Genomic DNA, 19,815 nt, shown 5'->3' on the forward strand with positions numbered 1-19,815 from the left:
ATATCTAAAAGCTGCACTTAGACTAACACAAATATTCAAAGGTTAAATCATTGCCAAGGGCATATGATGCCCCAAACCTGAAAACAATAGCTCTGTCACATCAATAAATAAAAAGGAAAAGGTACTTGGTGATAGATCGAAAGCTTAGTTATTGTGGTTATTTAGTTACAGGAGTATGTGATTAGTTAGTGATAGAAGTACATGATATTTGGAAAGCAAAAATGAAGTGACATAGCCTTTCAACTACTCTGTACTCACTGTGCACGGGGTCTGCATCCACGGTTCCCCATCAATCTGCATTGGCAGAGACTTGCTAGTCCTGGGGGAAAATATTTCATTTTAAGTATAACACTGAAAAACTTTACACAACAGACTATATGTAAGATATAAGATGATGAGACCTGAGAATGCAAATATGGTAAGAGCTGGCTCTAAATTGATCTCTTCTGAAAGGGACTTCAATTCTTGACTATGAATGAGTACCCTGAAGCATACCTTGATCACAGGAATATTAAGAGCTTCCAGGTAAATGCGATGATTAAAAAAACATTACGAATGCCAAAAGAAAAATACAGGGTTTATGTTTTTATAATTTTTAAATTATTTTTATTTATTTTGGGGGGCTTATGTTTAATGATATAATTGGAATTCCTATAGCCAAAAGAGCCCCCTCGTTTTTATGAAAACATTGCAAACCTGAAGGAAAGGTGTTTGATGTCTCAGACTGTCCAGTATCAACATTTTCACAAAGTAACACCAATTATATCTGTGCTATAAACCCAATGGTTTCACTGTTGGATCAAAGCAGACTTTTTTCCCCTAAAGGTAAAATTCTGGAAAAATGTTTCTTTTTTTTATAATTTTTTATTTTTTTATAAACATATAATTTATTATTAGCCCCAGGGGTACAGGTCTGTGAATCGCCAGGTTTACACACTTCACAGCACTCACCATAGCACATACCCTCCGCAATGTCCATAACCCCACTACCCCCTCCCTACCCCCCCCACCCCGCAACTCTCAGTTTGTTTTGTGAGATTAAGAGTCTTTTAGGGTTTGTCTCCCTCCCGTTCCCATCTTGTTTCATTTATTCTTGGAAAAATGTTTCTTAAAAAGGTTTAAATTGAATACACATATACAATCTTACTTCACAATAAATGGATTATTTAATTTTATAGAAACAACGGTGCACTTTAGTCTATGAAAGAATTTAAGTTAATGGTGCCTCAACAGTGTTTCTATTGGGCAATGTACCTGGTAGATCCTTCTATGCTTCAGCAAACTGAACTGTGTGAGAACCATTTTACAGGGGATGAAGTTTGTATGTTAGATTTGTATCCATGGTCAAACTAAGAGAACATCAAATTTCAAACCTAGTAAGTAATAGTTAACCAAAACTTTGTAAAATCTGCCAATTCCCATTATGTGGAAATATATCAGTATTAATTACTGCAATTTGAGACACAAATAAGACAGATGTTATTATCAGAGTCTTGGATACTTTTCCTTAGGTTGCACTTAAACCATGTCAACCCCCTTTCTCAATTATAGAGAAAAAACTACCTGATGACCACAGAGGAGCACTGTGCCAGCCGCCGCCCAGCACTCTTCAGTCCGGTATAGATTTGTCCCATCTCCATGGCTCCTTCTAAGCCAACCACCTCCAGCAGCTGATCACTCAGATCTGAAAGAAAGCAGAAGCCTTGTAGGTTACAGTAGAGATCCATATGTGTACAATTTAATGCCATTAGATATTACAAAGATGAAAAATGAAAGCTACTTGACAAAGAAAGCTTGCCTTGGATTCTGAAAGTAATGAAAAAGATGGCCTACGTCTAAAGCTCTCAGTTTAACTAAACCTCGAGGTGCTGCGGGAAAAGATCGGCTGTCAGCTTGATCTAAAACAAAATGGGAAGAATGAATTCGGAGCCAAATAATGCCAAAAAATATACCAGTAGTTTTTAACATCAACAAACTTAATGTTATTCCACATGTATATATGGAACGTTTATACATTTGGCAGCAAATACACATTTCAACGCTATAAATAAAGTATGAGGATATGCTGTCAAACATGATTTTGTTAAATTACTCGAACAAAAGACCCTAGAGCTCATGGAATTAAAGTTTCTCATTTTAGAGATAAGAACACTGAGTCTCTAAGTCATCAAGTGACTCGTCCATAGTCATAGGTAACTTTGTGTGGAAGTTCAATAAACAGTATTAGTTTCATGAGATATTTTTCTGATGATAAGAAATATACTACTAAAATACTATTTGGGAGCCACCTAGAAAATTAGCCCAGTGCAATTATTTTTTCTAACAGAGGACAGGAGAAAGACACTAATAGTAATAGCTTTTGCTTAATGAATGTTTACTAAGTAGTTCCTATCACTGGACTAATCACTTTATCATCTCATTTGTTTCCCTTTAAAACCAACTGAAGGTAAACATGATTATTCTCTTTTACAGACAGAGAAACTGAACACTGGAGAAGCTAATTTATTCATATTAACACACCTAGGAAGTCACAAAGCCAAAATCTGAACCCAACAACCTTGACACATAACCACTATGTTATATTTGATAAATCAACCATATAAGAAAAAGAGACTTCAAAATTATATAAATGCTTCTTATATAGGGAAAGAGGCTGGATTGTGTGAGCTTCAAGGTCCCTTCCCAACCTGAAGACTTTTGCTCAGTGAGAAGCAGAGGTTGCCCTCAACACACAGCCCAGCTCTGACACACAGCCCTGACACAGCTTACCAATTTAGCTCAGATAGCTGGACCCTTGAGAGGGAGGCAAAATTCCAGATGCACACATATGACCTTATCATATTTTAGTATTCTCATGTATTCCCATGTATTTTCAAATGCAGATAAACAGCTTAGTATTATTTTACTAGCAGAAAAAGGGAAATTTTAGCCAGAGTGGGTGATACACGATGATTTTACAAGATATTAATATAATAGCTGGTCATAGCTGAAGACGGACTTGCAGAAAAACAAGCACGTGTGTGTTTTGTGGACTCCATTTGGAAAACCCTCATTCCCCACTAATGAATCCATTTCAGCATGGAGCTCACAAACATAGATGATGCATTTTTAGTGTAGTTCAAGTGTATAGCAAATAAGCACTCTGAAATCTCAAAGTTCATTGGGCTCATGATCATTGGCAAATATAAGCCCTTAAAACAGATAGTGTGACCAAGCCACAGTATTTTTTTTAAATGAACTGATAAACAAACAAACAAACAAAAAACAACCCACAACTATTTTTTTTTTTTTAACTTGAAGCTATAGCTGCAGGGTGAGATTTCTCCAACTCAACACAACATTCTAACTACAAAATCAAGTATTAACAAGTCATAATAACTTAGAGCATTCACCTTGCTGTTCTAAACCCTATTTAGACTTATTTCTCATGAAACTTATTCTGTGTTTCTAGTTTAAATTTATGTTGCCAAGAACAGATGGACAAGGAATGGAAACATATTCTTTCAGCTGTAGCCCGCACTAAAATGTACTTGGCTCTATAGCCTGGGTGTTAATATACGCATTTCTTAGATATATGTCAACCAGAAAACTACACTGTGGCAAGCACTAAAACCCCAGATGTGTGTCTAGTGATATTTATAAAACAACAATAACAACAACAACATTGAAGTTCATATGAAGTATTACATATTTTGCAACTGCTGGATTCTTAACTAGGGGAAATTTTGTGCTAATCTTGTAATGATCTGGTTGATGGGAACAATTCTACAAGAAATAAAACACTTTCTCACGACAGTTAATCTGTGAGCCCTAACTTTTCCATGAATCACAGGGATTGTCTATACCCACACCATATTGCTGCTGTCTACCACCCTCCTTCTGATTTTTTTCTTTCTTTTAATTTGTCTTTGTTTTTCTCCCTGCAAAAAAATGCCCTGAAAATCAATCTCTACCATTAGTAATCAGTAATGAAGATATTTCTTACAGATTTAGAAGACAGGCTTTCAAATTTTCATGTTCTTAATACAAAGAACTACACAGAAAGAGTGGAATATTTGCTAACTGCAGTAAAGATATTAATGGTATTAATTTAATACCATTTCCTTAAATTAGGTGTTCAGAAAAAAAAAAGAGAAAGAAAAAGAAACACTAAATTTGTGCTGTACAGATTTGCTTCTGTAACACTTCCACATTTTAAAATATAATAGTCTGCACTGTCTGTGTAAAACTGATGCTTCTTACTTATTGCCTTTGAGAGATGGATCTTGATTGATTTCAGACAAAGGTAGTTTCCATCTATATAATTTCACATTTTGTTTCTATATGTAGTATCATCTAAAAACATCAAAGACTTCCTCATTTCATATTCTAGCTAAAATTATTGTACATGCAGTCCCATTGGGATGTCATAACCAATCTGATGAACCTGCTTAATTGGTTTGCTACCTGGCTACAGATTTCATAAGAATTGAAGTAGCAAACTACAGCCCATGGAACAAGTCTGGCCAGCTGCTTTGTTTTCGTATGGGTTGCTGGTTAAGAATGGCTTTTACACATTTACAAAATGGAAATAATTTTAAAAAAATAATAGACTGCGACATCTGAAGAATATACGAAATTTAAATTTTAGTGTTCATAATTTAGTTTCGATGGGAGCACAGCCACACTCTTCCATTTAGATTTTGTCTATGTCTGTTTTCATACCACTATGGTGGAGTGGTTGTAACGAAGACCATATAGCCCACAGAGCCCAAGACAAACAGTATCTGGACCTTTAGAGAATAGTGCCAACCTCTGCTTAAGAGAAGCAATTAATTAGACCGTTGAAATTTTCACGTTAATAGTGTCAAGATAAAGGTGAAATGGTGTCACAGTGACCTGAATGGCATAATGTCCTTCCTTCGTCAGGGTATGTATCCATGAGTAAAACAGTTGTTCTCAACCATAGGATCGCAACACCTCTGTGTACTGTGAAGTTCCTCATCAACAATTTGTTGTTAATCACAAAGTACTGAAGTCTCCAACTACTTTATTATAAAAGAAATGAGCACCTTAATGTTCAACATTATGTGCAGTCATTATATCCAGTTTGGACTTTTTGAACGTGTGTGTGGGTGGGGGGAGGAGTACTATACAAGAATGCACAAATTAGGATGAGACGCAGAGATCCAGGTGAGAATTAGCTCCACCTGTGAGAGTCATCCATTGAGTTTTGACACCCCCTGACATCCTGGTAATCCGAAGGGTATATCGATCCTGAGGAAGAGACTGTTTTTGTTCAGGGGAAGAAGAGTACATATTTGAAAGAGTTAACATGTCTTTCTTTCTTTCTTTCTTTCTTTTTTAATTTTACACTATTTCTTTTTTTTTTAATTTTTTATAAACATATATTTTTATCCCCAGGGGTACAGATCTGTGAATCACCAGGTTTACACACTTCACAGCACTCACCAAAGCACATACCCTCCCCAATGTCCATAATCCCACCCCCTTCTCCCAAACCCCCTCCCCCCAGCAACCCTCAGTTTGTTTTGTGAGATTAAGAGTCACTTATGGTTTGGCTCTATGGGGGTAACAGAAGCAAGAGAATCTGCCAAATTTGATATTTTCATATTTAAAATAGAAAGTCTAGAAGAAGTCCTTCAGAGGGAAGAAACTTAATGAAATAATCAGAAATGGACTCATATTAGGGCAACATTCTTCACACAGGGCCAGGGACTCTTTGACAGTATTTCAATATATTTGGTGTCATTCATTATCCTATATATTTTATTTTTATGAATTTTGGAAAACATGCTCTGAACAGTAAGTAGATTTCACCAGACTATATCACAAATAGGATAAGAAACACTACTTTAAAGTTTAATTTGCCTTTGACATTATAAATTGTTTTCTGAACACTGTTAGTGCTGCATCATTTTGTTATGCAGGCAATCAGGGGGTATGAATATAAAATCTAAAACCCAGGGTTAAGGTTTAGAGTTTTATAAAATCTAAAACCCAGGGTTGGAGAACACAGGAGCAGCACAGCTAATAAGTGGGTAATATTTATTCACAGCTCAGGCTCTTCATTTTTGACAGTTATGCCCTGATAATATGTCTCATTATGTAATTGTTTCAGACTGCCATATGTGAGGGAACAGAAGAGGACGCCTTACAAACACAGAATGTGGGTTGTAGCATTTCAGCATTTCGTAGAATATAATGTGTACTGAAGGGAAGGGAAGAAGGGGCAGGGCAGGGCATACTCCTTCATGCATGGTGTCCAGCCACATGCTGCAATGTGGATGGAGGCCAGGTCCTGGGGTATACTCACTGACTCAGCATGGACATTCTGTAATCACCATAAACTGCTAATCATATCAGCATCGATTAAGTCCTTATTTGGCCAGGGTGAGCCCAAAATATCTATGGAGTTGCACCTTCTGAGTGTGGGTACGTTTTATGCCTTCTAGTCATGCTTCCTTTAGCTAGCATCTATATGAGACAAGTCTGAAGATTCCAGAATAAACTTTTAAAAAGCCATGATATATATGAAATTCATCCATCCAAGTGAACGCTTGAGGATTTTTCCTCAACATGTCCATCTTTTGTCCCACTGATTATTCAGATGGTTCCTCACATGCACAACTGGCTGTTCTCCCTGACCTCCATAAATTAGAAAATGCATGGATGCCTGCGTGGCTCAGTTGGTTGGACGACTGCCTTCGGCTCAGGTCATGATCCCGGAGTCCCGGGATCGAGTCCCGCATCGGGCTCCCAGCTCCATGGGGAGTCTGCTTCACTCTCTGACCTTCTCCTCGCTCATGCTCTCTCTCACTGTCTCTCTCTCAAATAAATAAATAAAATCTTTAAAAAAAAAAAAGAAAATGCAAATAAGAAAATGGGGGTGATTAAAGAGAACTAAAGCAACAGTTTATTAATACGGACTTTGTTTCACAGCACAAGTATCTAAGCATTCAAGAAGATTTTCAGCACCTAAGGTTATATACCATGCAATTAGAGGTCTATCAGGGTAATGGGGAGAGTTAACGCATACACCCTATACCTACTATGGGCAGGCTCTCTGCTCAGGAATGAACAGGAATTTTTTTTTTCATTGAAAACTCACAATAATCCTTAGAAACTGATATTATTCTCTTCATTTTATTGATGAGAAAACTATGTTACTTGTCCAAGCCTTCACAAATCTGGTATTTGATCTAGGTGTACTTGACTCCAAATTCCATGTTACTGTACATGCAGACAGTAGTAAGGACCATTAAATGTTACCAGAGATGGAAAAGGAAAACAATAACAACAACATGAATAGTATCATCAATAATCCTACCAGTAAATAATTTTAGATGTTGTCACTGAATTAAAATACAGTATAAAAAACTCACAATGATTATTCCAGGTCATGTGTGAATTATACTCTGAAGAATCTTGTAAGAAGTCTATAAAATGCAAAATGCGTTTTGGAATAGTTTCCATCCAAAGTGGTTAAAATGAAAAAAAAAAAAAAAAACTTCGAAAATTACAGTCTGGTACATAAATGGATTAACTAGAGTTTTTGGAAAATCTAGCAGTATGAAATATCCCATTCCCTTTAAAAACTCTGAAAAATAAGGGGTTAAGGTACACATACAGAAATATATATATATATATTTATATATATAAATATATATATATATATATTTATTTATATATATATATATATATATATATATATATATAGTAGAATCACATGCCTGCTTTTAAAAATGACTTTTAAAGAATGGATTTGATCATCTCTTTTAAAGCCATCTGGTTTTTGAAAACAACCAGCCAGAGCTGACTATAACTTTATGTATTTTCATTCTAAAATTCTGAACTTCCCTAAATGGATCCAAAAAAAGTAAAGACCAGAAATCACAGTGTGGCATATTGTCAACAAACTCCCTTATTGGGACCAAAGTGATTCAGGGAGGGCAAATTGCTTTGTTACATGACATACTTGAAAAGAGATCTTCACCCCGGGGAGGGGGGCACACAACCCAAGAAACTGTAAGCATTTCATTCACAAGGCCCACAGAGAATCAGCTTAAAGACTTCTCATAGCAATGTACTGCTGCAGCTGACAATGTATATTATGAGTAAATGTAAGCAGAGAGGGTGGGAGCACAGGCTAGCAATGATTCTGAACACTGCTGCGGCTTCTGGGTTCTTGAGTTAGTTTGTTCTTGTGAAGCTTTGTGGAGGGACTGAAGGCTGTGGCTTGTTTTCTGTGTGAATGGGCCATTAGTGTGTGTGTGTGGGGGGGGGGCTGTTTTCTCAGCACCATGCCTCCTCTGCCCTCTTCCATAAACCGAGCTACTTCATGTGTCTCCTCATATCAGCACCATCACTAAACAAAGCAAGTGCTCATGAATGATAGCCGATGTCAGCAAATTCTGAATAGCTTCTGGAGGGGCGTCCTGCGCCCCAACACTGATGCGTGCTAAAAGGGTGAAGTCACCAGGGAGATGACCAACGGCCGTTCTTCCAAGAATTAAACAGCAGCAACTGAAAAGAAACCACCCCAATTCAAACTCAACTTATTAGAAGGCAGTGCCAACATGATTTTACATATGACTATGTAGTCTTCACATTCAGTTTCCAGAAACACTATGAAAATGTTATTTTCTTGACATATATTATAAAATCTAATACTATGTTTCTCTGTCCTTTAGTTTCAACGAAATATGAGAAACACTTGTGGAAAACAATAAAATTTTAAGAATGTGGTAATGCATTTGCCCTCACTTAAAACCTAAGTGAAAATTAAAATAAGGACGAAACACAGTAATGCAGCACAGTTATTTACCATATAACAGAGCTTGTTTTTACATCTAATTTATCCCGGTTACATATAAATATCGTACTCTTAACAAGTGATTGAAAGATTCCAGTATACTGGGGTTACTGTGCTTTTTCCAATCATTTGCATAAAACCCTACCGCTCAGAAAGACATCTTAGACTCCTGGCAGTATGTCTTCAGAAAAGAGGTTACACATGACTAAATAAAATTAAATCCTAGTAACCTTCATTTGGAACTTTTTGGTATTGGTAAAATATAGGATTATCTCCTTCAATCTGATGTGCTGCCAGAGAATCCTTGAAAACCTTCTGGCTTCAGGGCTTTGCACAACAGGAATGCCACAGGCGCTGGTTAGAACAGTATGTGTGTTCAAGGAATTTTGCTGTTATGCAGGACTGAGGACTCCCTCTCAGCTGACAACAGGACATGAGAGCAGAACTGGGACGGGAACTCTTATGGTCTCAAGTTCTAACAACACACTTAATAGGATCATTGCCTTCCCATCTAAAGAAGAGCCACTCATGACTCATCAGAGCCTCTAGTAAAGGATGATTCAAGTCACAGAAGATTCTGCTTAATTTGTTCTTTCATTTTTTCAAGCTTATAATAGATTACAGACAAACGGACCATCATATCTAAGAGGCTACCTGTTGACAAGTTAGTACAGCTTAGTGTATACCTAGATTTTTCTATTTTTATTTTATTCTGCCTTATAAGATAATCTCTTTTTTCTTTCTTCTGCCTTATAAGATAATCTTATTTTATAACTTTATGGCTACAGGAAAAGAATGATATTATGTCTTGGATTACTAAATTGAATTAACGTTGACCTAAGTAGTTTTATTTGGAAGGGACTTTAAAATGAATCTCATTTGTAAATACTTGTAAGAAATGCAATATCCTTTGTCATGTCAATTACAAAGTTAGCAAAGAAATCCTTTCAACACATGGAATCACTTAGAAGAGAAAATTTGCAATCAACTACTGTATAGGAGATTTTCAGTATCTATTCACCTCATGATGCTTATTAATCATGTACTGACAAGTTTCCAAAGAGCTTGAATTTAAAAAAATAAATAAAGAATAAGCCCTTGTATATGGACACGTTAAGGGATTCAGATACGTACAAAAGGTCTCTGTGAGAAAGTTTTCCTTTACATTTTAAGAAGCATGTCATTTTATCTTTGTAAAGAACTGCACCGATACTAATCCAACTTTTAGAAAATACAGCAACATTCATGACTAATAGTTACATGAAAAGCAGAAATGGAACATTCAGAGTACCTTTGTCCCTAACAACACTTGAGTACACAGCAGAAGTTCAAATGCAAACTTGCAGATTTTCAACATTGGAAAACTAAGGACTGTATCTCCCCTTTCAAGGAGTTGTTTTGTGGGTTGGGAAAGCCAAAAACCTCTTTTACAGTCCAAACTTTGTTAATATAATTCATTCTTTTCCTACCTCTTCTTATAAGAGATATATTCTTTTAAAAATAGTTTAAAACACTTTTGCATTGATACTCTTGGTACAAAGAAAAATTATTCTATTTAGTTGTATTCTTTTAAAAGTTATTTGTTTAAAAGGGCTTCACTGTATTGGTCTTGTAGCCCTTCATACAGCAGAACAAAAGCAGTTCTATGAAAGAAGTCTAAACTTGGACAAACCGTAAAAAAAAAAAAAAAAAAAAAGCAAAGTTCCTCTCTGTTTTTATCAAATTTGATTGCTGCAGCTGTTCCCAGTTTCTGTATTTTAAAAATAGCCTTATTCAGTGCCTTGTTGGCTAAAGGCCAGAGTGCCATTAGAACATGCTGTACGGAAAACCTCTATTCAGTTACAGATACAGAAATATATTTAAGATCAGTGGGGGTCATCTGCAGCAAACACTTGTAAAGGAAAATAGAATTTTAATGTGTTTAGACTGATCACCACTTTTGCCACATAGTTTAAAGCTCTTGTGCAGAATCTTTCCATTAATTTTTTTTTAAATTTCAGTCAGGTAAAAATGCAAACTGAGTATCAAGTTCATTGAAAAAATATTATTAGAAAGGTCTTGTTTCTCAAATAGTAGTTAGATAGCTGAGATACACATTTCAAAGAAGGTTATCGGTAGTTCTGTTCAACAAGTTCACAGGTATGCCTTGAACCAGTGGAAAGGTATGTATTACTTAGCAAATGCTATGAAAGGAAACACAACTTGTCTCCGATGCAGGCCACCTAATCAATGTCCCCAGGTTTGAAACAAACCAAGGTGCCCAAGGAGAAGGAGTCTATGAACTCATTTCGAACTTATGATAAATTTATCTTTGGGCTCAAAGTGTACAGGGATAGGGTCAAAGAAATGAATTATTAGTAGCGTTTCACAGCCCAATTCTACATCTATTCAGTTCTTTCCTTTTTCCTCAAGAAATAATTGAAACTAGCATTTAGGACTAAACAGATTCATAAAGAATGCTAATTTGAGTTGTAAGTAAAAAGAATCTGTTCTGCATGGATTATCAATAAAAAAGAAGAGATTTGGAAGCCAGGAAATGAGAACAGTAAGAAAGAATTAGAAAGCAGGGGTCTAGGGAGATCATGAGTGAGAAGAGAATATTTTATTAGGGAAATGTACATCATTGTCAAGAGGTGAAACACCTGAGATTTCACCTTTCTTGAAAGCTAACATGTTAGTCTTCCACAATTTGGGGCAGGTTGGCACAAGACAGAAATCTCATTACCTACAACATTTATGTTAGCCTTCTGAACCCAAATTTCCACAGGGTGAAGCAAAGAGCATTTACATCATTGAACTGAAGGGGCATAGAGAAATTAGGTCAGCATTCTGCAGGCTTCTTGGGACAGGATTAGGCTCATTGTGAACCTATGGACAGAAATAAAACACACACTGCTCTGATTTCCATAAGGAACAGGGATGAAGAGAAGATGCTCAGATGTTCTAGGTGCAAGACATAGTAGAACCAAAATTCAGTGGGATTGAAATGGTAAGAAGAACAAAGCTCAACTAGAACTCGATTAGTGGCAGCCTGTGGTAATAAAGTTCTTTATTAGGCTATTAAATTAATATAATTATTTTGCTATGCCATTCCTTTATGATTTCCAAAATAAAAGTAGTGGTGGTGACAAAGTAATGGTATCTTAGAACCCTCAATAGTGATATCACCAAAAAAGACATCTGCTATTTACCACATTTTTTTAAAAAAATTTTTTATTTGACAGAGAGAAAGAGAGATCACAAGGAGGCAGAGAGGCAGGCAGAGAGAGAGGGTGAAGCAGGCTCCCTGCTGAGCACAGAGCCCGATGCAGGGCTCGATCCCAGGACCCTGAGATCATGACCTGAGCCAAAGGCAAAGGCTTAACCCACTGAGCCATGCAGGAGCCCCTATTTACCACATTCTTATTATAATCTCAAAAATAACACCAACCAAAGCGTCAAAACAAAAAAGAAAAATAATATAATCATGTATGTCGAGAAAGCAGGAGTGGCAATCCTTATATCAGATCAGTTAGATTTTAAGCCAAAGACTATTATAAGAGATGAGGAAGGACACTATATCATACTCAAAGGATCTGTCCAACAAGAAGATCTAACAATTTTATGTGTCATCCTTGTGCATGGGCCATGCTAATCTTCTCTGTATCGTTCCAATTTTAGTATATGTGCTGCCGAAGCGAGCACAAGATCTAACAATTTTAAATATCTATGTCTCCAACGTGGGAGCAGCCAACTATATATCCAATTAATAACAGAATCAAAGAAACACATCAACAATAATACAATAATAGTAGGGGACTTTAACACTCCCCTCACTGAAGCAAATAAAGGCCTTACATGACACACTGGACCAGATGGATATCACAGATATATTCAGAATACTTCATCCCAAAGCAACAGAATACACATTCTTCTCTAGTGCACATGGAACATTCTCCAGAATAGATCACATCCTCGGTCCTAAATCAGGTCTCAACCGGTATCAAAAGATTGGGATCATTCCCTGCATATTTTCAGACCACAATGCTCTGAAGCTAGAACTCAACCACAAGAGGAAATTTGGAAAGAACCCAAATACATGGAGACTAAACAGAATCCTTCTAAAGAATGAATGGGTCAACCAGGAAATTAAAGAAGAATTGAAAAAATTCATGGAAACAAATGATAATGAAAACACAATGGTTCAAAATCTTTGGGACACAACAAAGGCAGTCCTAAGAGGAAAATATATAGCGATACAAGCCTTTCTCAAGAAACAAGAAAGGTCTCAGGTACACAACCTAACCCTACACCTAAAGGAGCTAGAGAAAGAACAAGAAAGAAACCCTGAGCCCAGCAGGAGAAGAGAAATCATAAAGATCAGAGCAGAAATCAATGAAATAGAACAAAAAAAAAAAAAAAAAAGGGAACAAATCAATGAAACTAGGAGGTGGTTCTTTGAAAGAATTAATAAGATTGATAAACCCCTGGCCAGACTTATCAAAAAGAAAAGAGAAAGGACCCAAATTAATAAAAGCTAGAATGAAAGAGGAGAGATCACAACTAACACCAAAGAAAAACAATTATAAGAACATACTATGAGCAACTCTACACCAACAAATTTGACAATCTGGAAGAAATGGATGCATTCCTAGAGACATATAAACTACCACAACTGAACCAGGAAAAAATTGATAGCCTGAACAGACCCATAACCAGTAAGGAGACTGAAACAGTCAACAAAAATCTCCAAACAAACAAAAGCCCAGGACCAGATGGCTTCCTGGGGGAATTCTACCAAACTTTTTTTTTTTTTTTAAGATTTTATTTATTCATTTGACAGAGAGAGATCACAGTAGACAGAGAGGCAGGCAGAGAGAGAGAGAGAGGGAAGCAGGCTCCCTGCTGAGCAGAGAGCCCGATGTGGGACTCGATCCCAAGACTCTGAGATCATGACCTGAGCCGAAGGTAGCGGCTCAACCCACTGAGCCACCCAGGCGCCCATCTACCAAACATTTAATGAAGAAATAATTCATATTCTCCTGAAACTGTTCCAAAAAATAGAAATGGAAGGAAAACTTCCAAATTCATTTTATGAGGCCAGCATCACCTTGATCCCCAAACCAGACAAGGATCCCATCAAAAAAGAGAACTACAGACCAATATCCTTGATGAACACAGATGCGAAAATTCTCACCAAAATACTAGCCAATAGGATTCAACAGTACATTAAAAGGATTATTCACCACGACCAAGTGGGATTTATTCCAGGGTTGCAAGGTTGGTTCAACATCCGCAAATGAATCAATGTGATACAACACATCAATAAAAGAAAGAACAAGAACCATATGATACTCTCAACAGATGATGAAAAAGCATTTGACAAAGTACAGCATCCCTTCCTGATCAAAACTCTTCAAAGTGCAGGGATAGAGGGCACATACCTCAATATCATCAAAGCCATCTATGAAAAACCCACTGCAAATATCATTCTCAATGGAGAAAAACTGAAACCTTTTCTGCTAAGATCAGGAACACGGCAGGGGTTTCCATTATCACCACTGCTATTCAACATAGTACTAGAAGTCCTAGCCTCAGCAATCAGACAACAAAAGGAAATTAAAGGCATCCAAATAGGCAAATAAAAAGTCAAACTATCACTCTTCGCAGATGATGTGATACTATATGTGGAAAACCCAAGATTCCACTCCAAAACTGCTAGAATTTGTACAGGAATTCAGTAAAGTGTCACCATATAAAATCAATGCACAGAAATCAGTTGTATTTCTCTACACCAACAAGAAGACAGAACAAAGAGAAATTAAGGAGTCAATCCCATTTACAATTGCACCCAAAACCACAAGATACCTAGGAATAAACCTAACCAAAGAGGCTAAGAATCTATCCTCAGAAAACTATAAAGTACTCATGAAAGAAATTGAGGAAGACACAAAGAAATGGAAAAATGTTCCATGCTCCTGGATTGGAAGAATAAATATTGTGAAAATGTCTATGCTACCTAAAGCAATCTACACATTTAATGCAATTCCTATCAAGTACCATCCATCTTTTTCAAAGAAATGGAACAAATAATCCTAAAATTTATATGGAACCAGAAAAGACCTCGAATAGCCAAAGGGATATTGAAAAAGAAAGCCAAAGTTGGTGGCATCACAATTCCAGACTTCAAGCTCTATTACAAAGCTGTCATAATCAATGGTACTGGCACAAAAACAGACACATAGATCAATGGAACAGAATAGAGAGCCCAGAAATAGACCCTCAACTCTATGGTCAACTAATCTTCTACAAAGCAGGAAAGAATGTCCAATGGAAAAAAGACAGCCTCTTTAATAAATGGTGCTGGGAAAATTGGACAGCCACATGCAGAAAAATGAAATTGGACCATTTCCTTACACCACACACAAAAATAGACTCAAAATGGATGAAGGACCTTAATGTGAGAAAGGAATCCATCAAAATCCTTAAGAAGAACACAGGCAGCAACCTCTTCAACCTCAGCCACAGCAACATCTTCCTAGGAACATCGCCAAAGGCAAGGGAAGCAAGGGCAAAAAGGAACTATTGGGATTTTATCAAGATCAAAAGCTTTTGCACAGCAAAGGAAACAGTTAAAAAACCAAAAGACAGCTGACAGAATGGGAGAAGATATTTACAAATGACATATCAGATAAAGGCCTAGTGTCCAAAATCTATAAAGAACTTAGCAAACTCAATACCCCAAGAACAAATAATCCAGTCAAGAAATGGGCAGAGGACATGAACAGACATTTCTGCAAAGAAGACATCCAGATGGCCAACAGACACATGAAAAAGTGCTCCATATCACTCGGCATCAGGGAAATACAAATCAAAACCACAATGAGATATCACCTCACACCAGTCAGAAGGCTAAAATTAACAAGTCAGGAAATGACAGATGCTGGCGAGGATGCGAGGATGCGGAGAAAGGGGAACCCTCCTACACTGTTGGTGGGAATGCAAGCTGGTGCAACCACTCTGGAAAACAGCATGGAGGTTTCAAAATGTTGAAAATAAAACTGCCCTATGACCCAGCAATTGCACTACTGGGTATTAACCCTAAAGATACAAAGGTAGTGATCCGAAGGGGCACGTGCACCTGAATGTTTATAGCAGCAATGTCCACAATAGCAAAATTATGGAAAGAACCTAGATGTCCATCAACAGATGAATGGATAAAGAAGATGTAGTATATATACACAATGGAATACTATGCAGCCATCAAAAGAAATGAAATCTTGCCTTTTGTGACAACGTGAATGGAACTAGAGCATATCATGCTTAGCGAAATAAGTCAAGTAGAGAAAGACAACTATCATATGATCTCCCTGATATGAAGAAGTGGAGATGCAACATGGGGGGTTAAAGGGGTAGGAGAAGAATAAATGAGACAAGATGGGATTGGGAGGGAGACAAACCGTAAGTGACTCATAATTTCACCATACAAACTGAGGGTTGCTGGGGGGAGGGCGGTGGGAGAAGGGGGGTGGGGTTATGGACATTGGGGAGGGTATGTGCTATGGTGAGTGCTGTGAAGTGTGTAAACCTGGCGATTCACAGACCTGTACCCCTGGGGATAAAAATATATTATATGTTTATAAAAAATAAAAAAATTTTAAAAATCATATGTCTGGGGGACAGAGTCAAGATGGCGGAGAAGTAGCAAGCTGAGACTGCTTCAGCTAGCCGGAGATCAGCTAGATAGCTTATCTAAAGATTGCAAACACCTGAAAATCCATCGGCAGATCGAAGAGAAGAAGAACAGCAATTCTGGAAACAGAAAATCAACCACGTTCTGAAAGGTAGGACTGGCGGAGAAGTGAATCCAAAGCGACGGGAAGAGAGACCCCGGGGGGAGGGGCCGGCTCCCGGCAAGCGGCGGAGCAACCACGCACAAAATCAGGACTTTTAAAAGTCTGTTCCGCTGAGGGACATCGCTCCAGAGGCTAAACCGGGGCGAAGCCCACGCGGGGTCAGCGTGGTCTCAGGTCCCGCAGGGTCACAGAAGGATCGGGGGTGTCTGAGTGTTGCAGAGCTTGCGGGTATTGGAACGGGAAAGCCGGCTGCAGAGACAGAACCGACAGTAAACTCGCAGCTCGGGGTGACCTTGAACTGGTCGCAGGCTCGGTGAGCTCGGAGCGCGGCCGGAGGTCAGCCAGACGGGAGTAACTGGGCGCTGTTCTCTGAGGGCGCACTGAGGAGTGCGGCCCTGGGCTCTCGGCTCCTCCGGGCGGAGACCAGGAGGCCGCCATTTGTATTCCCGTCCTCTGGAACTCTACGGAAAGCGCTCAGGGAACAAAAGCTCCTGAAAGCAAACCGGAGCGGATTACTCACCCCGGCCCCGGGTAAGGGCGGTGTAATTCCGCCTGGGGCAAAGACACTTGAGAATCACTACACCAGGCCCCTCCCCCAGAAGATCAACAAGAAATCCAGCCGAGACCAAGTTCACCTACCAAGGAGTGCGGTTTCAATACCAGGGAGAGCAGCAGAATTCTAGAGGAGGAGAAAGCCAAGCACGGAACTCATGGCTTTTTTCCTGTGATTTTTTTTTAGTCTTGCAGTTAATTTAATTTTTTCTTTTTCATTTTTTTTTTTTTCTTCTCGCCTTCGGGTAAATTTTTTTTTTTAAATGTTACCTTTTTCTTTTTTAACGATTTTTTACTAGTTTATCTAATATATATATTTTTTCTTTTTTACATTTTTCTTAGGTGTTTTCTTTTTTTAAAAATTCTTTTCTTTTTTTTTTCTTTTTTCTTTTTTTTTTTTTTTCATTCTTCCTTTTTGAACCTCTTTTTATCCCCTTTCTCCCCACTCACGATTTTGGATCTCTTCTAATTTGGTTAAAGCATATTTTCCTGGGGTTGTTGCCACCCTTTTAGTATTTTACTTGCCCCTTCATTTACTCTTATCTGGACAAAATGACAAGACGTAAAAATTCAACACAAAAAAAAGAACAAGAGGCAGTACCGAAGGCTAGGGACCTAATCAATACAGACATCGATAATATGTCAGATCTAGAGTTCAGAATGACAATTCTCAAGGTTCTAGCCAGGCTCGAAAAAGGCATGGAAGATATTAGAGAAACCCTCTCGAGAGATATAAAAGCCCTTTCTGGAGAAATAAAAGAACTAAAATCTAACCAAGTTGAAATCAAAAAAGCTGTTAATGAGGTGCAATAAAAAATGGAGGCTCTAACTGCTAGGATAAATGAGGCAGAAGAAAGAATTAGTGATATAGAAGACCAAATGACAGAGAATAAAGAAGCTGAGCAAAAGAGAGACAAACAGCTACTGGACCACGAGGGGAGAATTCGAGAGATAAGTGACACCATAAGACGAAACAACATTAGAATAATTGGGATTCCAGAAGAAGAAGAAAGAGAGAGGGGAGCAGAAGGTATACTGGAGAGAATTATTGGGGAGAATTTCCCCAATATGGCAAAGGGAACGAGCATCAAAATTCAGGAGGTTCAGAGAACGCCCCTCAAAATCAATAAGAATAGGCCCACACCCCGTCACCTAATAGTAAAATTTACAAGTCTCAGTGACAAAGAGAAAATCCTGAAAGCAGCCCGGGAAAAGAAGTCTGTAACATACAATGGTAAAAATATTAGATTGGCAGCTGACTTATCTACAGAGACCTGGCAGGCCAGAAAGAGCTGGCATGATATTTTCAGAGCACTAAATGAGAAAAACATGCAGCCAAGAATACTATATCCAGCTAGGCTATCATTGAAAATAGAAGGAGAGATTAAAAGCTTCCAGGACAAACAAAAACTGAAAGAATTTGCTAATACCAAACCAGCTCTACAGGAAATATTGAAAGGGGTCCTCTAAGCAAAGAGAGAGCCTACAAGTGGTAGATCAGAAAGGAACAGAGACCATATACAGTAACAGTCACCTTACAGGCAATACAATGGCACTAAATTCATATCTCTCAATAGTTACCCTGAATGTTAATGGGCTAAATGCCCCTGTCAAAAGACACAGGGTATCAGAATGGATAAAAAAACAAAACCCATCTATATGTTGCCTCCAAGAAACTCATTTTAAGCCCGAAGACACCTCCAGATTTAAAGTGAGGGGGTGGAAAAGAATTTACCATGCTAATGGACATCAGAAGAAAGCAGGAGTGGCAATCCTTATATCAGATCAATTAGATTTTAAGCCAAAGACTATAATAAGAGATGAGGAAGGACACTATATCATACTCAAAGGGTCTGTTCAACAAGAAGATTTAACAATTTTAAATATCTATGCCCCCAACGTGGGAGCAGCCAACTATATAAACCAATTCATAAAAAAATCAAAGAAACACATCAACAATAATACAATAATAGTAGGGGACTTTAACACTCCCCTCACTGAAATGGACAGGTCATCCAAGCAAAAGATCAGCAAGGAAAAAAAGGCCTTAAACGACACACTGGACCAGATGGACATCACGGATATATTCAGAATATTTCATCCCAAAGCAACAGAATACACATTCTTCTCTAGTGCACATGGAACATTCTCCAGAATAGATCACATCCTCGGTTCTAAATCAGGACTCAACCGGTATCAAAAGATTGGGATCATTCCCTGTATATTTTCAGACCACAATGCTCTAAAGCTAGAACTCAACCGCAAAAGGAAGTTTGGAAAGAACCCAAATACATGGAGACTAAATAGTATCCTTCTAACGAATGAATGGGTCAACCGGGAAATTAAAGAAGAATTGAAAAAAATCATGGAAACAAATGATAATGAAAATACAACGGTTCAAAATCTGTGGGACACAACAAAGGCAGTCCTGAGAGGAAAATATATAGCGGTACAAGCCTTTCTCAAGAAACAAGAAAGGTCTCAGGTACACAACCTAACCCTACACCTAAAGGAGCTGGAGAAAGAACAAGAAAGAAACCCTAAGCCCAGCAGGAGAAGAGAAATCATAAAGATCAGAGCAGAAATCAATGAAATAGAAACCAAAAAAACAAT

At 37.8% G+C, this 19,815-nt stretch overlaps 1 protein-coding gene and 1 non-coding gene across 8 annotated transcripts in view; both read right to left on the minus strand.

Annotated features, from left to right (window-relative positions):
* DGKB (diacylglycerol kinase beta) overlaps nucleotides 1-19,815 on the minus strand; it is a 719,270-nt gene that overhangs the window by 36,439 nt on the left and 663,016 nt on the right. For all 7 annotated transcript variants that reach the window (XM_059171265.1, XM_059171262.1, XM_059171263.1 and 4 more), the window contains 2 exons: nucleotides 1,564-1,684; nucleotides 259-319 (listed from right to left, as the gene is read on the minus strand). In XM_059171265.1, coding sequence (XP_059027248.1) covers nucleotides 259-319; nucleotides 1,564-1,684 — 182 coding nt within the window. The remainder of the gene's footprint in view (nucleotides 1-258; nucleotides 320-1,563; nucleotides 1,685-19,815) is intronic.
* Nucleotides 12,397-12,499, minus strand: LOC131830917 (U6 spliceosomal RNA). The gene has a single exon (XR_009353450.1). It is a non-coding gene; the product is annotated as a U6 spliceosomal RNA (small nuclear RNA).

Source organism: Mustela lutreola, chromosome 4, assembly GCF_030435805.1.
Source record: "Mustela lutreola isolate mMusLut2 chromosome 4, mMusLut2.pri, whole genome shotgun sequence".
NCBI lineage: Eukaryota > Metazoa > Chordata > Mammalia > Carnivora > Mustelidae > Mustela > Mustela lutreola.